This window comes from Embiotoca jacksoni, unplaced genomic scaffold, assembly GCF_022577435.1.
Source record: "Embiotoca jacksoni isolate LCO1_2020_lvr unplaced genomic scaffold, fEmbJac1.0.p SCAF_5, whole genome shotgun sequence".
NCBI classification, from domain to species: Eukaryota; Metazoa; Chordata; class Actinopteri; family Embiotocidae; genus Embiotoca; species Embiotoca jacksoni.
Genome location: NW_027185403.1, coordinates 13543915 through 13563926, shown reverse-complemented (window position 1 = coordinate 13563926; position 20012 = coordinate 13543915). Strand labels below are relative to the sequence as shown.

Genomic DNA, 20012 nt, shown 5'->3' with positions numbered 1-20012 from the left:
TGGCATGTAAACCTTCTGTTCCCTTTATCAACATGTAGGAAACAGTCAGACCTGTTAGTGTTTAATTTTGGAACTGTACCAAATGAGGTGTAATATTTAATTTATATTTTTTCTCTTATTGTTGTTTGAAGTAGTAATCCTGTGGTGTCATTTAAAGCTTATAGTGGAAATGATTGTGTATGTTGTTTGGAATAATAAAAAAACCCACTACAGTTCAAAGTACAATATACAAGACTGAAAACTCCACTTTTCAGGAACATTAACTTTCATAAATTGCTGCCGTAGCTTTAGTTAGCAATTATATTATGGAGATCAACACATGAAAGCAGAGCAACATAAAGAAATTGATTAAAATGGTGAAAAGCCCCAATCCAGACTGCTCAGCAGTTCCCCCAAACCACTTGTGTTTTTCTAATGAGATTTTGGATTCTTTTCTCCTGAATATTTGAGAGTGAAGCAATTTAGAGGTTAGAATTTGGGAGCCTGAAGGCAAATTCTGACAAGCCTCAGATTGCTTAGGAAGTCATTTCTTTTTGAACTGTCATAAATTCTAATGATGTTAACAGGCTTAATTGGGATTTTCTTAACTATAGGTTTGTTGTTTATATGTCCCACAGGAATTCACTGCTTTCCACCCGTATGCCTGACAGGACTAATGTGAATATGGCACAATACTTTTTACAACTGTGGTGCAGCAGTGAAAGGCTGTGGGTCCACAACATCCATGCTGCCTTCATAGTATTGTCCCAAAGCAGCATGTTACACACACAAACAAAAACCTCCTTCCATATTAACATACACCTCTCTTTATTTAGCATTATATACCTCTCATTTTCACAGGGGTTACTTTTATTTTTAGATATTCTTCAAGAATGATTAAAAATATATACCTTTACCTTGTGAAATTTTTATGCTCTACCAAAATGTCTATTCCTGGCGTGAGCCTGACAGGCTGTGTTGAGTGAGCCTGCTGCTGTTTGTGCGGAGTCATGTTATAGATGACAAAGACCTTGACATAGGCACCAATAAGCCTTCCTGTTCCTTTTTAGCGAGAGACTGGAGACCCGTCAAAGCTGTGATTAGTCCTCCGACAACTGCGAGACTTTTCCACTACATCAGCCTTTCGAATGCATTAAAAGATAAAAGAAAGGAAGAAATTAAGATTGAACTCTTGTGCGGAACAATGCTTGTTCTTTTGGATCATGATCATGAAGACTGCTCCTTCTCATGAAACAATAGAAAAATTTGGAAACATTAAGGATTATACACCAGGGGATACCTTTATTTGACTACCATCTTAAGCTGAACGTGAATCTGAAGCCACTGTGTAAAAGGCTAGAAGAAATTGGCTGTGTTGTTCTGGGCCAAGAGTATTTCCTGCATCTCCTTCGGTGGTGCATCCGCTCCTCATCCCCGAGAACACTGAGACAATAGAACAGATGGAGGAAGAACACTGTCCGTACATCTGGTTAAATGCATTGAAAGGCCATTTTTAGCATGACAGAGAGGCCTAAAACAACATTTTAGTGGAGCCGTGCCACTGTTTCATGTTCCACAACCACTAAACAGAAGATTTTGATCTTTATAGCAAAGTGCTAAGTTGATTTTCTGACAGTTTAGTGCACTTTGAATGCTTAAGAACAGCAGCAAAAGTGTTGAGAAAAAATATTTTCTCCATGCCTCCCCGCGCCCTTCCATTGTTGGAGTAGCGGAGGTCATTTAATGTCAGGGTCTGACATGTTACATAATGTCATGATTTAGTCGACTGCGATGGAAAATGAATCTGGAAATTCCTCATATAACAGTCAATTTCTGCAACCGTTATAATTATTACGATGCCGTGCCCTGTTCACTTCCAGCTGTGGATTTTTGTTCCCTTGTTGTCCACTTTTCTTGCTTGATGTAAAAAGTTACAGAAATATAAAACAAACATGACTGATCTGCCAGCGTCATGCTTTGTTCATTTTGTAAATTTAACTAATAAGAGTGGAGCAGAAACTTGAAATTAAAGTATGTTAATTCCTGTTTCGCTTTAGGCTAAACAAAACTGGCGATCCTATTTTGTTTTAATTAAAAATTTGGTCCATATCTCATAAACCACAAGGTGTACAGTCAATAAAAAAAAAAAATCATATTGTGGTTGTGGGAAAGTAACCCATCACGTTACTTTTTAGATAAGTGTTACAGGAACAGTAAAAGGGGAAGATGGAGAAGTCATATTCCATGAGATTATTTTAGAAAACAGAAGTAATTCAGTGAAACTGATCAGACTCAGATTTTCTGTTATCTTCACATGTTGTGCTTGCGCTTATTGTTTTGTTGTTTTTTAGTGCATAAATTGAAGAAAAGTTGAAGAAAATTCTCTCTAGTTTGAAAACAGGAGTTTGGTAAAACAATTCTTAAATCAAGGTTAACTTGCTTAGTTGTTTTTTTGTGTGGAACTTTCAACCTCTTATCAGTGTATGCTTTGTTGTGATAGCCTGGCTCCACCTGACTGCAATTCACAGGGAAGACTGAGCAATAGTCCAGAAACTCTGTTCGCATTAAGCTGTGCTCAGCAAGTGGCAACCAACTGTGATGTCACCCATTGGTTAGAGGAAGCCTCGAGTCTGGCAATTAGGCCGTTGCCATCGGCCTTAGAAAAAATTAACTGACTTTGTGTGAGACGTTAACTAGGAGTCAATGGGATTGGAGGCTTTTTAGAGTCAACCCCTTGCAGCCGTTGATGGTTTTGCAGTTTAAGGCACTTGCGTGATGGCATTACGTTTAAGACCTGGAAGCTACGTCTTCTTTTATTCAGGCTGTGGTGCTCAGCCACTCTAAAGGGCGGACCAATTACCAACCAGTGGGAGTGGATAAGTGTGATGTTCCTGAAGCCAAGTGTTTGTTTCTGAATGTAATCCAGGGCTGATGATAGTGTTTCGGCATATGACATACTGTATGTCCTATGGTGGTCAAAGATGATTGGTTAAAAGCTGCTCCAATAGTTTTAAAATGAAGCCGAGGTTTACGCCCGTTAGGACGCATCGACTGAAAACAATCCTCAATGGAGCGTACCCAGACCCATGTAGTCACAAAATTAATTTGGTAATAAAAGGCAACTGCCGTTAGCTGCAATTACCACTTATCGCCATAGATGCCATCAAAGAGAACAAAATGGGGATATATCTAACTTTGTTTTTTCTGTTTGTTTCAGTAAAAAAAAAACTGTTCGTCTTCATTAAAATATTTACTGACATTTTAAAACAACTGTGAATCAAATAATTGTATCAAACAGTTCTCAAAATAAGTAGTCATAAATTAATTTCCTATTGCATGATCATAGTTTTATCAAATTGTTTTCTGGAAACAACTCAAAACCCCCTGTAGTTACTTCCAAAATAATTACGGCGAGAACATGAGGAAAAGCACACATTGTCCACTGACTGCATTGGCGTACAGCGTTCATGTACGTACCAGCAGCAGTGCTTTGTTTTCCCAATTTGCACCACTTGCCGGTGATTCACTTCATCGTGGTGTTTTTAATTTACTGAAATCTGAAATCGCAGAAGTGAAACCAAGCATGCATACATTTTGTCTGCTTAAGACTACCACAGCATTCAGTCTTATGATCTGAGGGTTTTGCAAATTAGAACAATCTGTGAGGGCACCAAGCACATGGCAAGAACTCCCCTTAAAATGGCTCCAATTAAAGGCAAATGGTGTACGGTTGCTTTGATTAAGAAAAAAAATCTCTTAGAGTTAGTATGTTTCATCATATACGTGAGAGGCTTTTTACTGATACAATGGCTTTGGCAATAGTTGAACTCTTACTGTGTTTTTGAAAGGCAGGTGCTTGACTCCAATGGCCTGTTAAGAACCGACCTAATGAAAAGACAGGAGCACATATTGAAAACAGATGTGAATGCACTGTAGTAGAAAACAGTGCACGAACAAAAAAGGTGACCAGGAAAACATTGTTGTATGAATGTGGCTCATTGTGCAGGCCCATGTGTGTTTGATGGAGATGGTTGTGTTCACGTCGAAGGTGGGTATGACTCACTTCATCCATTAGATCAGTGGTTGGGGTTTGGACAGCATCCCTCCCCTGATACTGAGACCACCACACATAAACCTTCCCAAACAGCCATCTGCTCAGCATTTCTATGCTGCCTTTGAATCTTTAAAGATAATTAAAATACTGCAAATGTAACACTTTACTGTCCAAGGACCAGTCACTGCGCTGCTCTGCATGGCAGCAGTCACAATGCTGTGGGCCAAGTTTCCTTGAGCAAACGAAGCATGTCTGCCCTCCTTCTCTGGAAATAACTTTATTCGCTGTAGGGGCCCTCGTGAGATCACTGCATCACAGATGCTTGATACCCAAAAGAGGGACAGTATGCATAACGGTTTTAGAGCCGAGCATTACTGTTTGCGTCCAGCTAAATAAAAAAATCTGCAGCTTTATTACAGTAATATACAGGACATTCTTATTGCTTCGTTGGTGCACGCCACAACCAACCATTTTCACACCTCACACTCACTGATCACACCAAAATCTGGAAAGATTGCCAGTTTACATGGCTCTCTACTGCAGTAGGTGTAAGAGTAGACTGAAATAAAATGGACATAATGTGAAACAAGTCCCACACAGTTAAAGTTATGTCTTAATTATATTTGTATATGTGTGGCCAAACCAACAGGTCGAGTTTGACTCTTTCTCAGCCAGTTTGGGTTGCACCATCTGTTATCGCTTTGTTTTGCGAGTAAAATCCTTCCTAAGTTGGTAGTATTAACCTCGTAGTTTCAAACTAGTGACTTACTAATTTGGGTTGAACCACTTATGAGATGTCTTAATTAGTTAAACCTCCAAGGATGTTTAGTTACTACGTAATCTGTGGCAGCATCCAAACAGAAATCATTCAACAACATAAACAGGGACATTTACTGCAGCATCACATTTCAGCAAAAGATCCATCGTGGCATTAAATTTTAACTGACAAAAGTTGGCGCAGCTCGTCACATATGATTGCAGCATGCTGCCCCTTTTTCAATTCGCTCGTCTACGTGCGCCAAACAAACCAGTTGTTATGTTCCTATTCTTGCAGCAGATGCATTCGTCAGCTGGTTATGAGCTATGCTACCTAAATGTGAATATCTTTGTAAAACTAAGCCTGAGGTAATAACTTGTTTGTGTGTAAAAGCCTCTTTAATTCAGTTATGCATACATTATAACTTGCAGGACACTCTTAAGTTGCACATAAGTCAGAACCGACTAACAGCCGGTGCAACTCGCTCCTGGTCTTCGCACAAACTTACAGACTTTCTCACTGCATGTCAGAGAGGTACAGTATTTAGTAATTTAATGTATTTTTGGTTTTAAGGCCATGCTGAATTGCTGAATTAACTCATCTCTACTTGGTTTTACTTAAGTACACTTAAGCTAAAAAAAGACAAAAACTGCAAACAAGAAAGCAACTTCATTTAATCCCAGAGCCTTGTCATCAGGTGGCCAGTTATGTTTGCCTTCCAAAACCAGTATATCTTTTGACAGTACAAAAGTGACATGTTAAGCTTCAGGGAAGATCCGGCTTTGGGTCAAAATCAGTACTTTGTTTGGTTTGTTAGGGAAACATTGTGGTTCGAGTTAAAATGACTACTTTGGTAGGGTTAGGGGAACTTTGTTGCCACGGTTACAATAATAAATACATGATTATGGTTAGGAAATGACTGACTGTCAGTTGGACACGGGAAACAAAGAGTAGTGTCTTGATGTTGGATGATAATGTCACCTCACTTCCTCTTTTGATCCCCCTCATAATGTGTGTACTCTCGAAAGGCCTTTGTCATTCAAACATAAACACATGTTGTATTGAGGCCCCGCAGCTGCAGGGATGTGATGCTGTCCTTTTGAGACAGCAGCATATCTCGCAGAACTTTTCCTTTAACATTTCTCTGTGGTGTCAAATATTTCTGCAGACACCCAACAGCGTATTAAATGACTGCGCTGAAAAGACCGCTCCTCGCCTTTGGAATCAGCTCGGCAATCATTATGCTCTCATTAACACCCCATAGTCTGAACTCACGTCGTACAGCAAGCATCAGGGGAAACAGCACTTGTTACTGCAGCTCTGTTGTGTTTACAGGGAAGGCTTGATTGCAGACCTCATCGCAGACTCATATTCACTTCCTGTGTTAATCCCCTTTGCCATAGCAGCTCTTTATTTGAGGCAAGGGCGAGGGCGTAGGGGGAATTTTACTTCTGCTTTGCTTCACCCCAAACACCATTCACCCGAGGCTCATATACAGAGGCACCATATCCTGCTAAAACAAACAGCATTGAGGAGGGAGAAACAAATGCTTTTGTCTTTGAGTTATATTTAGTTCCAATCTGCCTTCACCCAAACACCATGTCTCGCAAGACTTGTTTGCCCTCAAAGTGAGTTTGATCGTATATAGTTTGACCATGTTGTCAGCCACCCAAGCAGCACTTTTCCTCTCTTTGTACTATGGATCATGTCACCACAGTCAACCTGCATACATGAACCTCCTAGTTCTACCATATGCTTTTCAATTAGTCACAGCCATTACACAGACACCAAAGACAAATTATTCGCTCACATTAGAATTTTCAAATTCACGTCTTGGGTAGCAGGTTTTCACACAGCTGCTCAGGCTTCTTTCTTTTCTCCACTCTGGCCGAGCTCTCTCGTCACTGATGGTTATGTTACTACAAACCCTGCAGGCCATGGCTCCTCAGAGAGTGGTGTGGTCCAGAAGACAGGAAACAGCTTGAGAGAAGCCCAGCAGTCAAGGCTGTGGGAGGGCAAAGGATATTGGGTGGGAAAAAAAGGGGGGATTTCCTCACATGGTGCTCAAACTTTTATCCAAAGTGTGGATTCCTTATCCGTTTGTGAGCATGATTATGTTTATGAGAGCATGATTAGTTTAGGGTTGATCACCTCCCCATGATGGGTCCATAGTACAAATCTGACCACAAGGATCAAAAATCTTTGATTTTAATACAATGTCAGATGTCAGTCAAACAACTGAACACTGAACTTGCAGTCATTTTATTTTTGTCAATGTTTGAAGACAGCATGAACCTTTCTATGCAAATGTATGGAGAGACTGCCTTCTTTTAGATGGCGCATCCTCTTCAAACATGGCCTACTGTTGGTCGTATAGGCTACACACTCATTATGCTTCATTACAGCGTTTAATGATTCGGAGGCTCTGTGATGCTTTGGAGGGGGATCTCTGCTTACTGTGTCTTTAAAGTCGTGCAGAGGGGCGCCTATACTAAAGAAAGGAGGGGGCTGCTGTGCGCCAGTTGGAGGTGTCTGCCTGTCGCAGCGGCTTGGGGTTGACATTAAGAAGAGCGTGTCCATGCTTCAACGGGGAGGTGCGGCGCAATTTGAAGGCACTGATACTCCGATTAAAGCTGTTCCTAGCAGACCGAGGATACATGGATGGACAGAGAAATACTGCAATCGGAATTAAGTTGTCTGCCGGTGCGAATAATTTCTGGATATAATGGGGAATACAACACCTAAACCTTTAATAGGTGAGACTCGTTATTCATTTATCATTCACGAGGCTTGCAATGTAGCGACACACACAGAAACGGTGTCTGTGTGCAGCCGCTCCACAGCCACAGATCCACCACATGGCTTGTCCTACTTGTGCTCGCTCTGTGGAGAGACGCGCTTCCCATCACGGGGGAGCTGAGCGTGATTCCCAGGGAGCGAGTCCAAGCAGGCGCTCCGGCAGCCGCGCTTCTCCGCAGATTCACTTTAAACTCATCATTTACAGGGTTTAAATTTGTATTGCGACCTTAAATAAAAAAAATAAAAAAAAGGAGAGGGTTGGCAATCCCTTTAATGTGAGAAATGACATCATCAAAAAAGTCCTGTTTTTCAAAAGCCTCTTAACTATTGTCCAAGAGCCGATCCTCAATAAACACATCAGTTTGATCTGTGACAATATGTAGGCTGTTATTTTATCTCCGAGACACTTAATAATGTATGTAACTTGTCCTGTGTTGCATCCCTGAATGTAGCAGACAAGTGACTATTATCTGAATGAAATTACAACACTGGGCCTTAAATGGTTACTTAAGTTCTACTTTGTTGAGTGTTACCATACTGTGTGCACAATCAGATTGCTTTTTCTTTACTTGCTGCTTCCTTCTTGCCAGTTTGTGTGTGCCGCTTGCAGCATATATTTATTACCCTGTGGGAATCTGGATTTTATTTCAGACAGACCTTTTTTGTGCCTGTTCTGTGTCACTTACAGCACTGCTTTATAAATACTTTTTTTTTTAATTGTAATTCCCATTAGAGTATTGTTAGAGCAGCCAGTTCAAACCTGGATGGCGAAACAAAACACACATGAAGGCACACTAAGAAGTATAAGAGCAGCATAAATAACCATCACCATAAACTTAACAAACATTAAAAAATAGGCCATGCTCTTGATAATTACAACTATATTTCCTGGTAAAATTCTGCTGTTATTTAAAGTATCAGAACTGTCTTATGTAAAGTATCATCTCAAGTGATTGCCAGTGATTTATTCCTGCATCTGACTTGATTGTCAGTCCGTTTTTTTTTTTATTATTATTTTTTTTTAATATAGCCGACATTACGAGCCCTGAGAATACCACTTTTTGAGCCACTTTGTCATGACATGTAAAGCACATTACTTGATAATCAGTTCCCCATATCGCTTTGATTAAATGTCTGTCACACTCCTACGCCCCCAACAGACCCACTCAGTGGCTAAATGATGTGGCTGCTGCCACCAGAGCAGCTGACGTAGTGTTTGGCCTGAGAACGTTTAGTCATAGAGGAGCAGGAGCAGCGTGGGTCCTATTGCTTGCACTGTATGGTTTCTATTAACATGGAATTAACAGAATATCTGTATTTACTTGGTCTAGATGCGAACAATGTATCATGAGGTATGTTTTTAGAGCTTCATTTTTTCATTGTACCGGGTGTTTTTCAGTTGTGGTTGAAGAAGTTCTAATAGCTGCTTTTACAAGTGATGGCAGTGAGTTTTCTTTACCAGGAATTTCAATATCCACAACTTTACAAACAAAAAGGATCCTGTAATTCCTCAAAGGCTGATGTCTTGTTCAGTGAAAGTTATGACAAACACATCCAACTTCGACATACGAGCGAATAAAGAGCCTAATCATCTTGTGGCCAGAGATAACTCTGACGAATGCACATAATCAGTTTTACATTTCAAAAAGCTTCCCCTGGCAGTGAGTCTTGTTCTTGATTCATGTGTTGGAGAAGATACATACTGTGTGTGAGATAGTTTTTTGATGACAGCAACCTCCAACCTCAGCTGAGCTGTTCTTAACAACCAATTTCTGATCATCTGCCAGGACCTCTGTGCTTTGATCCCTCTCATTATAATTTCAGTCTTGTCACTTTTACTTTATTATCTATAAAATGACTCAGTAAAGACTTCTGATTCTCAGTCACAAGATCAGAGATATTGATGCCTCTTCCATTTTTAGTCACATTGGAATCCTTGTAGGAACTCATGACTATGATGATCCATTAAGAAACACCAACCATGATGAGGAAGCTCGGAAGTCTGAGTAGTTATCCATGGTTCACATTGATCTGGACCCAGTAAGAACTTCACGGTCATTCAGAATCCTCAAAACATCTGATATTTCTGCAGCGGCACAGAAATAAACCGCTAATCTCAAGCTTCATTTAAATTTACTATCAAGGAAATTGTAAAGGACACATGTTAACATGAGAAAAATATGACATTTTTTGTTTGTTTGATACAATTAGAACACAAAGTTGTACCAGCATACATACAAAAATTTAATACTAAATTTCTATAAACTGCGCTGTTTTGTTGTAAACGAACTACAGTTGTATTGGCGCTTAGTGTTGCTCAACAAAACCTTTTGTATCGTTAAGGTCTGTTCCAGGTGGCTCTGGCCGACTCAACCTTGCTCCCAGCTAATCTGAAATAGGGCAAAGGCGGGCAGAATGAACCCCAATGTTGAAACCAGTGCTGTGGACTCTGTCTGTCTGTGTGGCTCTGGTTGAAACTTGCAGACAGCAAGTCGACCGTGATGGCACGAAGCTGTCACTTAAGGCAGCCCTCCCTTAAATATAAATAACATTAAGTCTTAATACAACTCAACTATGTCAATTTTATTAAGATTTACCCTCCGTACAGATGTCATGAAGCAAAACAGTTTTTTTGTACCGGGCCGTACACGTTTGTGGGGATTGACTCGCTTTTGGAGCCAGCCCTTCCATGTTGGCTTTATTTTTCAGCCCTGGAGGTTGCTGGTTTATTACAACCCATAGGTGCATTATATTTGTGACAGTGTCCTCTAGCGGCCATAGCAATTATAACAGGAGGAAAGGATGTAGTGAAGTCTGTGTAGGGAGGAGATCAGGGTGGATTGATGGGTCGACAAAACCTTAGACTTGAACACAGGAGGTCACTGTTCATTCTCTGAAATAAAACTGATAAAACATTTTCAACTGACCATTTGATAGTTTCATAATCCTAATCTGCATTTTTATTATTGTAACCACAACAACAAATGCTCTCTGGTTTAACATAAACCCTGATCTTTCGCCGTGTCTAAACAAGTTGTTATTGTATCTAAACCTTCCCAAGCAGAAGAAGAGAAAAAAAAAAATCAACGCTGCATCACACCTCTGTCATACATACAGAGAGGGAAGGGTTAAATGGCCATTGCTGGATTTGTTGTTGCATCACCTTCACCTGTAGACCTGTATTAAAACAGTGTGAAGCCAATGGCAGAAATGTTTGTCACATCACCAGCATGTGCATGCACAAGGCAAATAAAATGTGAACACCCTCAGATAAATAAATAGACTTCTCTGTCGTGCAGCTAGAAGTCTGAAACTAGTGTTTTTAAATTTGGCTGACGTTTTATGAATAAATAAAGATGGAAGTTTTTTGCAACCATCTTTGTTGACACTAAGAAACCTGAGAAATGGTTCAAAAATCATCCTCTTTTTTTTCTTTATTGTGCATCAAACTAAATATTTTTTCATCCGGACAGTGAAAAGAGTTCTTGATTATTCTTGAAATATTTGCAGAACAGCAGCAGGTTTTGTTAAATGACATTTTTGGATTTTCAAAAGGTCACTGGTTATTTTATTATTCTCTCAGATTATCAGATGTTCAGTTCTGTGACCCAAATATAAATGTTAATTCAAGAGAGACACCACCCAGGGCTAACATTAACCAAGCTTGTGAGCTGTCCCTCGCTGTATGACCTGTTATGCTATGCCTTTCATCTAATAATGGCAAACAAGTGTCTACTGTATATAAGGCCTCAGTATAGGACCTTTAATTGCAGAATCCCAGTGTGTCACTCTGTGTCAGCGAGGCAGCTGAGCCCAAGGCCTGCAGGCTAAGCACCAACATGTTTTTCTCCATTTACCCAAAGTATATTGTACTCTCTCAAACGGCAAATTCCTGGAGTAGAAAGGAAAGGGGCACCCGCACATCGTTTGAGATGTTACAGATGTTCTTGCTGCTGCTACATAGTTTAGAATATAATCAGTGATAATGTCTAATTTAGGAAATGTGCTGTGGAACATTTCACTGAGTTATTGTCTGTACACCAGATCGCAGTGAGTTTTAAACAGAAATGTAATCACTCTGTGGCCCCGGACAAGAGTAGAAACACAGCCTGCCATTGAATATCAGCCATTCTATACCATAAACACTAATGTCAAAGCTGCAGTTCCATTTAATATTAAACCCAGGCTATCTTACTCCTATTCAGGCCAAAGTTTAATTTGTCTTGTTTGACTTTTTATTCTTATTAATTAGTTTTGCGATGCTCATCATGACATTCCTTTCCCAAGTAGGACATTGACTCCTGTGTAGATGAGATAAAAGATTAAAGCCTTTTATTTGGGTACTTCTATACTGACTAGGCACTGTGTGATTCATTCTCCCCTTCTGAAGATAACTGCAGAGGAATGAAAGGGGCTATTCAGGGTTTGTTTATGCTGTAGGCCAGGGGTGTGTGTAGCCCATAAATAAGAGGAAGACTTATGGCGTCTGTTGTCGACTTACAGTTGATTTTTTTCTCTCTCTCCTTTGATGGCACTGATATTAGCATTGAACATGTCGATGTTAGCTTTACTTATATGCTGAATGTACGTTTTTATGTTTCCCAGTGATGTATGCACATGGGGTTTTGTCTAAATTTACCATGTTTTATTTCTGAGATATAAATATCCCATATGGATGTGGTGAGAAGACTGATTTGGGACAGTTTGCCTTTTTATACTGTAAATGTGGGTTACATGCCAAGAGAGACTATTTAATGTACTCATGGAGCAGAGGGGGTTCATGATCGTTATGGGAAAGGAAGTGTGTGAGACTGTGGGTTCCTTTACATAATTGGTCTATGGACCCTAAACCAGCTGCCATGAGCCACTTGCAAACAAGTTATTGTGTGCTGATATGTTCGCCTCTCCTTTCCAACAGCTGGTGTCACAAATATTACTGTTCTGACCTTGTTTGAGTCGCACAAAAGCCTAGCTGCTGTTCACATAACCTGCTAGTCTCCAACTTGGCTGAATCATTAATAGCTTTCCTTTCTCTCACTGTAACCCTGATGTTTCTCCACCCACAGATGCCACTCTGCAATCCCGCCCGGTGGCTAGTAGGCAGTACTACACCCTGCCAAACAATGGTGCAGGTGTGGAGAGAAGAACGTCCGCTCAGCCAGTCAGCATCAGCGTGGAGTCACCCCGCTTTCACCCGCATGCCAAAGGCAAGAACATCAGGCTGGATGGACAGCTTCGACGCGCCACTCGCAAGAACAGTTTCTGTAATGGCATCACGTTTAGTCACCGGCCTGTTCACCTCTATGAAAAGGTTGGTGTCCATCTCTTTATTACTAACTGTCTTTGTAAGAGGCAGAGATTTAAAGAATAAACATTCAACTTAATGTCATGTATTTAGGTTCGTCTTCGTTTGAATGGCGTGCACACTGGCTGGAGCGGAGCTCTACGCTTTGGTTTTACCAGTCTGGATCCCAGCGAGTTGGTCGCCACCGACATCCCAAAGTACGCTTGCCCAGACCTGGTGACACGGCCTGGTTACTGGGCCAAAGCTCTGCCTGAGAGGCTGGCCTTGAAGGACAACGTATTGTCATTCTGGGCGGATCGCCATGGAAGAGTTTTCTACAGTATCAATGAAGGAGAGCCCATCCTCTTCCACTGTGGGCTCAGCATCGGCTGTCCACTCTGGGCAATCATAGATATCTATGGCATCACTCAGGAGGTCACACTGCTTGGTAAGCATCTTATTATGTTGTTTACTCACTCAGTGAAATCCTTCTTAATAAATACTTGTGTTTTTGTTGTGACTGAAGCCAAATGAGGGAAGCAGTCATGTGCAAAAGGGAAGAATATCGAATAAAGTTTTGAGTTGGATATGGATATTTTTCTGACTGGAATAAACTCAATCAGTCAGCTAGACAGTAATATATTTTGACCACAGCTTTGACTTGACATCAGGAACAGATTTTTTCAGTGTCAACATATTCACAGCTATAAGCAGCTTCTTCAGCGAGCAGCTGCAAATCTCTGCAGCACCAAGGGTCAGTTTTGTGGGAGTAGTTCTGACTAAGGGGTTCTGTGATTCAGTGATCTATGTGACTAAATTGATCCATGTCTGTCTAGAAATCTAGAAACTCTCCCTGTCAGACTGACTGACACGACATTGAGGTGTCAACCAGTCAATTCTCCCTGAACCCTCCTCTGTTTCGTCTCCTTTAACACTACCACCACTACTATCACTTTCCCGCGCTTTATCACTTTTTCCCCATTACTCTGCCTTTATTTCCATCATCCTCTCCCCTGTGGTTCCCTCTCGTACACACAGGGTATGTTTATGCTCAGTCTGAAAGGAGCTATGGCCTTGTTTGGTCAAGGCAGCAGATCCCAGGAGCTTTGGTGAGGGGCCAATGCACTAAACTGCTCCAGCATCACTAGAAATAGTAAGAAAGGAACAGATCATAAGTCAAAGGAGGACTAAAGTGACAGACTTGTTTATATCAGCCTCTGAAACGTAAGAGAAATTCAGCTGTGCTGCAAATTCTGTGCATGAACTGTGGCAGTTTAGAGATCTCATGTTGGTGAAGAAAGGAAATTAGATAGGGAGGTAAATAAACTGGTGAATGACAAATAAACTCCTGGGCGACAAAGCTCATTTATCCTCAAAAGGAAGGCTTATTTAACTCCACAACAAACATCACAACAAGAGCGACACACGGCGGGCTCCAAGCATAGATGCCTATTCTAGCCGGAGTGTCCATCAACATGAGTTATCCAGTACCCTGACAGCAAACAGTTGTCACTTATTGTATGAAAGACATATTTAATCTGTAGTTTCTCAGCTGCTTGCTGACAGTTACAGTGGGGGAAAGTATTTAATAGCATTAGTTGTGGATATACAGTAAATGGCGCTAATGATAAAATTTAAGAAATGCAATGCATGTCTACATTTCTTTTGTTTTTAGGATATAATCTTGTGCAGTCATTACTTCACCTTCTCATTTTCACCCTAAAGTGACAAAATACGCATAAAAGGCTCACTGCATGCAAAAATAAAATCATTTGTTACAGATTGTAATGTGGTAGAGCTGCACATTGATCAATTAATTAGTTAATTGATTGACAGAATTGACAGTATTTATTATTATTTGTTATTATTTAAAAAACAAACAAAAAAAATCAGATTCCTGTATCTTCCATGTAAAGATTTTTTTTCTGTTTTTTTTTTTGCTTTTGTCCAACCAATTTTCCAATATCCAAAGAGGTCACCTGAAGCATCAGGACTTTGTTATAGACGTTAGTCACCGTTTGAACAATCACCAGATTGACATTTAAATTAATCATTAGATGGGAGCCTATATGTATATATTCATTTATTCCTATGCTGTAAATATGTCTGTTTATGTCTATGTTTAATTTTTTTTGGACGCTGAGAGCAAAGCTATAACCGGAGTCAGATTCCTTGTATGTGTCAACATACCTGGCCAATAAAGTGATTCTGATTCTGATAATCTGCCCATATAAACAAAGTAGACATCAAAAGATGTCAAAGTAGCTGCAGAAGCACAGATAGAATTTCAGAGCTCACTGCTTTCCTCAGATATCTATGAAAAGGACGTGCAGCAATAGGAAGGGAAGTGACCTGAGCTTACTTGGGACAGATCCTATGATATTATGACTCAAGTCATGTTCTTGTTTGTCAATATTTTCCACTACAGACAGCACGTTTGCTGAGAGTGTGGGATCCAGCTGCCTTAGTGCGGCCCGTCTGAGTGCCTATCTGCCCCAGAGTAACCACGACTCAGCCAATTACAGCAACAATCAGCTGGAGAACAACCAGGCTGCCGCTGCCAAGATGGCCAACCTCCAGCTCAATAACTACACTCAGCTCATCCCCTGCTGCTCCTCCACCTCCTCCTCCTCCACACCATCCTCATCTGCCTCCACTGCATTTAGCGTCCCGCGGGTGGCCCGGGGCCTTCCTTCCCCGCTGGACAATGACTTGCACTTTCACCCCATCCGCGGCTCTGACGTAATACTCTCCGCAGACCGGTCAGCCGCCTGCATCCACTTTCTGGACAGCAGTCGGACTCTGGTGTTCAGTGACCGACCGCTGCATGCAGGTGAGACTTTGTATGTGGAGGTCGGCCACCTGGGCCTGCCCTACTTTGGGGCTCTGTCGTTTGGTGTAACATCCTGTGACCCGGCTAGTCTACACGCTGGGGACCTGCCAGCCGACCCCGAAGTTCTCCTGGACCGTAAAGAGTATTGGGTGGTGCACCGGGGCTTCCCCATGCCTTGCTCTGGAGACGTGCTCAGCTTCAGTCTGCTGCCCAGCGGAGAGGTGCACCACGGAGTGAACGGAATGGGACGTGGCAGACTGCTCTGTGTGGACTCCTCTCAGGTCCTGTGGGCCTTTTTCACCCTACATGGGGCTGTCAACAGACTCAGGATACTCGGTAAGTTCATAGTACTGAAATCAAGAACTAAAACCAGCCTTATATTTATTTTGTTTACATGAACAAGTCCTACAAGTCTATTTGTGTTAGAAAATAAACACTAAGTATCAAATAGAAAAAACAGGTCTTGGGGTAATGACAGCATATGTAAAAGAAAGTAGAATAAAACCTTTTATGACTGTGAAGCATCTGAAAATTGGCTTTACTTGAGTGATAACATAGATTGTATGTAAAGATTGTTGTTGTCACCAGGTCTGAAAAGAGAAGCCAAAAGCACAAATGTCTTAAAGTTCAACACCACTGAGAGCCACTAAGGGCGAGCTACACAAAACCTCCGACTCCAATAGACTCCAATTCAAGAAGCGTCAACTTCTCATGAAATACAAAGTCAAACTTGTCATTTGCTAAATTTACTCCTCAGTGCTCTGGTGGTCCTTCTGAAAATAATTCCATAATTAAGTAGATATCAGGTATCAGGATATCAGATAATCAGTAGATATCCCGGGGGTGCAGTCAGATATCCAGTATATGTGGGCAGGCATGGAGGCTGTTTTGTTCTCGGGTTTTAAATCAGATTCAACGCTCACGCCTCCACAGCTCGCCCAAAAGAACCAAGATGGCTACAGCCAAAATGCAAGACTCAAGGCTTCAAAACAACAGATCTCAAATCAAAATGTATGTGGTCAACTTGGACAGAAATAGAGTAGCATCAATCTTCATACTCAGTGCTATGACACTAAGCAAATATTTCCCAGCGTGTCAAAGTTTTGCTTTAAGACTAACATGATACATGTTTACTCCAAGCAGCTACTGCAGTTCATATTTTTTCCCAGACTAGAGGAATGCAATTGAGTAGTTTACATCTGCATGAGCCCGTCCAGCTTTGAGCTGTGACCCGTCTGTCCCAGGCCCACAACTCCCACACAAACTCCCATCAGCTCAGACCTCGTTTTCAGACATCTCCGATCCAACCGTATTCTCCTCCAACAGAAACAGCTACAAGAAAATCACTTTATCAAACAAATATGCACATCTAATCTGACTGGTAAGGGCCGGTCAATGTGAAGCCTTACACGGCAGCAGTATTTTTCAAACCGCTCACAGACACAATGCACTGAAATCATAACCAATAGCCACTAAATACACCCTTTGTGCAAATTCCACATTTAAAAAGGCGCTACATTAGTCGAATAATCTGGAGTTCGTTCACATGTGTATTTATCTTTATGACACAGGAACAATGCAGTCCAGTCCTCCGTCCACATCTCTCACAACGTCTCAGAGCAGCAGCCCAGATGACAGTGACTCAGACCTAGCGTTCAGTGTCAACAGATCCTCCTCTGCCTCTGAATCCTCTCTGGGTAAGTATCCAAATGTTGACAGCACACCCGATGCTCCAAACCCTCTCTAGATCACGATCCTGTCATGAGTTTCGTGTGGTTTAGAGATGTAAAAGTTCAGTTGGACAATAATCTGACAGTCGAGGACTCGGTGGAAAAATGCAATTTCTCACTTTTGATGCGACAACAAAAGTTCTCCTTTTTATGCTACATTTCTGCATCGTAGAGAAAACGAATCTGCAGCTATTGAGCTTCTCAGATGGGAAAATGTGCTGCTTTATCTTGGCAGAACATTAAAATGAACTGCTTATTTTTTAGTTGGACAAAACATTTGACCTTTGATCACATTCCCTTGGAAGTGGTGACAACCATTTTTCATTGATTTCTGATTGTTTGTACCAAATGATTAATTGGTTAAGACCTAGTTTGTACCGCTTTTGTATGAAGTAGCAATAATTCAGCAAATCGTCAGGTGTCAGATTAAGATTTTAACATGGAAATATGCATTTGGAGTGGCTTATGAATAATTAATACCACACTTAGACATAGAACCAAGAACAACAACAGTCCTGCTGATCTGAACCTGAAACAACTCCTGTTGTAGGAAGAGTATCTGTGTCTGCTCCATTTTAATACATCCACTTGTCTTCTTGCTTTCCCTCCAGTGACTGCTCCCAGCTCCCCTCTCAGTCCTCCCACATCTCCCTCTCTCACTGCCTCAGAACTGCCCTCTGCTGGAAAAAACGGAGAATGCACCATTTGCTTTGACCAAGATGTGGACACGGTCATCTACACCTGTGGACATATGTGTCTGTGCAACGACTGTGGGCTGAAGCTGAAGAGACAGATCAATGCGTGCTGCCCGATCTGCAGGAGGCCAATCAAAGATGTTATCAAAACATATCGGCCATGACGGTTCAAGATGTTTCAAACGGTTGAGGTGACCTCCACTGCTGGATACCACCTGTTGGCCCTTCTCAGGCTTTGCTGGACATGGATTTCGACCCCCGGCTGGAGATTAGACACACCAGGACATTACTGTGCCTATCAGATTCAAGTCATATCTGGAGACAGACTCGGCTCTTTTGAATACGTAGACTGCGCACACGAGCATTTAAGATAAATCACGTGCTCTTGTTTTAGTATTTTCCATGTGATGTAATTTCTTTGTCACATGTAGTAGCTGAGCAGAAAAGCCTGCTGCGAACATTTTGTCCTCATCATCCTAGATTTACTTGCGGACCATCGTCTATGACCCCTAGTGCCTTCGATTTTTGTCACATTGTGTGTCCAAGTAATTATGCTAACAATCCTAGCCATATTTTAAATGTATAGTACTGGAAATTTTGTGGTGAAAAAAGGCACACAGGGCCAGAATTTATGCAATAAAACGTGTAATCGTAGGTAGAAAGAGTGTGTTCAGTGGCGTGCTTTAAGAAAAGTGTGATTAATGAATCTGTTCGGAAAGTATAAAAGGAAGAATCTGGTTTTGCACATTGAAAGATTAATAAAAATGGACTGAGTGTGATTAAAGTGTGTCTAGTTTTAATAATAAGCCTGATACTTCACTTTAAATATAATTTAAAGAAGGACAATCACGTATTGTTGTGACTATTTACAGATGAGGTATCCTCCTGATCGTCTAACAAAGTTGTTTCAGTATTTGAAGTGTATTACATGAAAAGATGATCAATTTCATCTGTAGCCGTTATCAATAGATGTAGCGCCACTTTTGAGAATCATGACAATATTTTTTTTATGGTAATTAGCATTGCTGATATCACTAATGTACTTTTCTTGCAAAATATGAGCCAGCTTTTTTTTTTTTTTTCCCCTTTATGGTATCTTAATAAAATATGTTAGTGACACAACAATCCCTGCTGAAGGGCTGTACTTTCTTTTACTCTATATTAAAAACATTTTTTAAATCAATTACCCAATAAAGATCACGTGTTATGAATAAACGCTCCAGAACAGCTACTAAGCTGACTATGAGGTGAGATTGTTTGTCAGAGTCTGTTTGATTTGAAAAGCCACGTTTAAACCAACATGATGACAAGTCCATGAGGCGGTCAGATGAATGACAAGCTCCACCGGCGGATAAAGATCATGTGATATGAAAGCAACAACGCAGACACTGACTTGTGAGTAGTTTGCATTTGTTTTAAATTTTCTTAGTTATATAAATAGACGTATTTGTTTGGTGCTGTCAAAAAGTGTATTCCATGGAGAATCTCGTGTATGATTTTGTAGCATTTTTAATTATATGTCGATGGGTTTTTTTTCCATTTTATAAAACTGAATATACATGAAGGCTACCGAGGCTAATGACCATCTGAAAGCAAGCATTTGTCATGCAGGAAAAGAACAGCGTAAACAAATTTAGTTATTTTGCTTTGAATTTGATTATTTCCCGTCTATACTTCTCTCAAGTCAAATTGTCTGCTGTGAAGAGGCCTTTAATAGTGGTGGCACAGGAGGTCAGGAGATGGGATGGAGGTCTGCGTTTGGTCTCAAATAGAAAACCTTTGACTTCCGCTTCTCAGGTAATTAAAGACATGACTTCAAGGGGATGCCAATGTTTCTCTGGGTCCGTCATGGGTTAGCAAGTATGAATGTTTTTCCATGCC

General features: G+C 40.9%; 1 protein-coding gene across 1 annotated transcript; it reads left to right on the top strand.

Moving 5' to 3' along the window:
• The first annotated feature begins 7281 nt into the window (after nt 1–7281).
• neurl1b (neuralized E3 ubiquitin protein ligase 1B) lies at nt 7282–19382 on the top strand. Its single transcript, XM_069171739.1, has 6 exons — nt 7282–7546; nt 12656–12900; nt 12988–13321; nt 15302–16042; nt 17278–17403; nt 18048–19382. The coding sequence occupies exons 1-6, from the start codon at nt 7516–7518 to the stop codon at nt 18293–18295; spliced, it is 1725 nt and encodes a 574-aa protein (XP_069027840.1). The 5' UTR covers nt 7282–7515; the 3' UTR covers nt 18296–19382.
• The last annotated feature ends 630 nt before the right edge of the window (nt 19383–20012 follow it).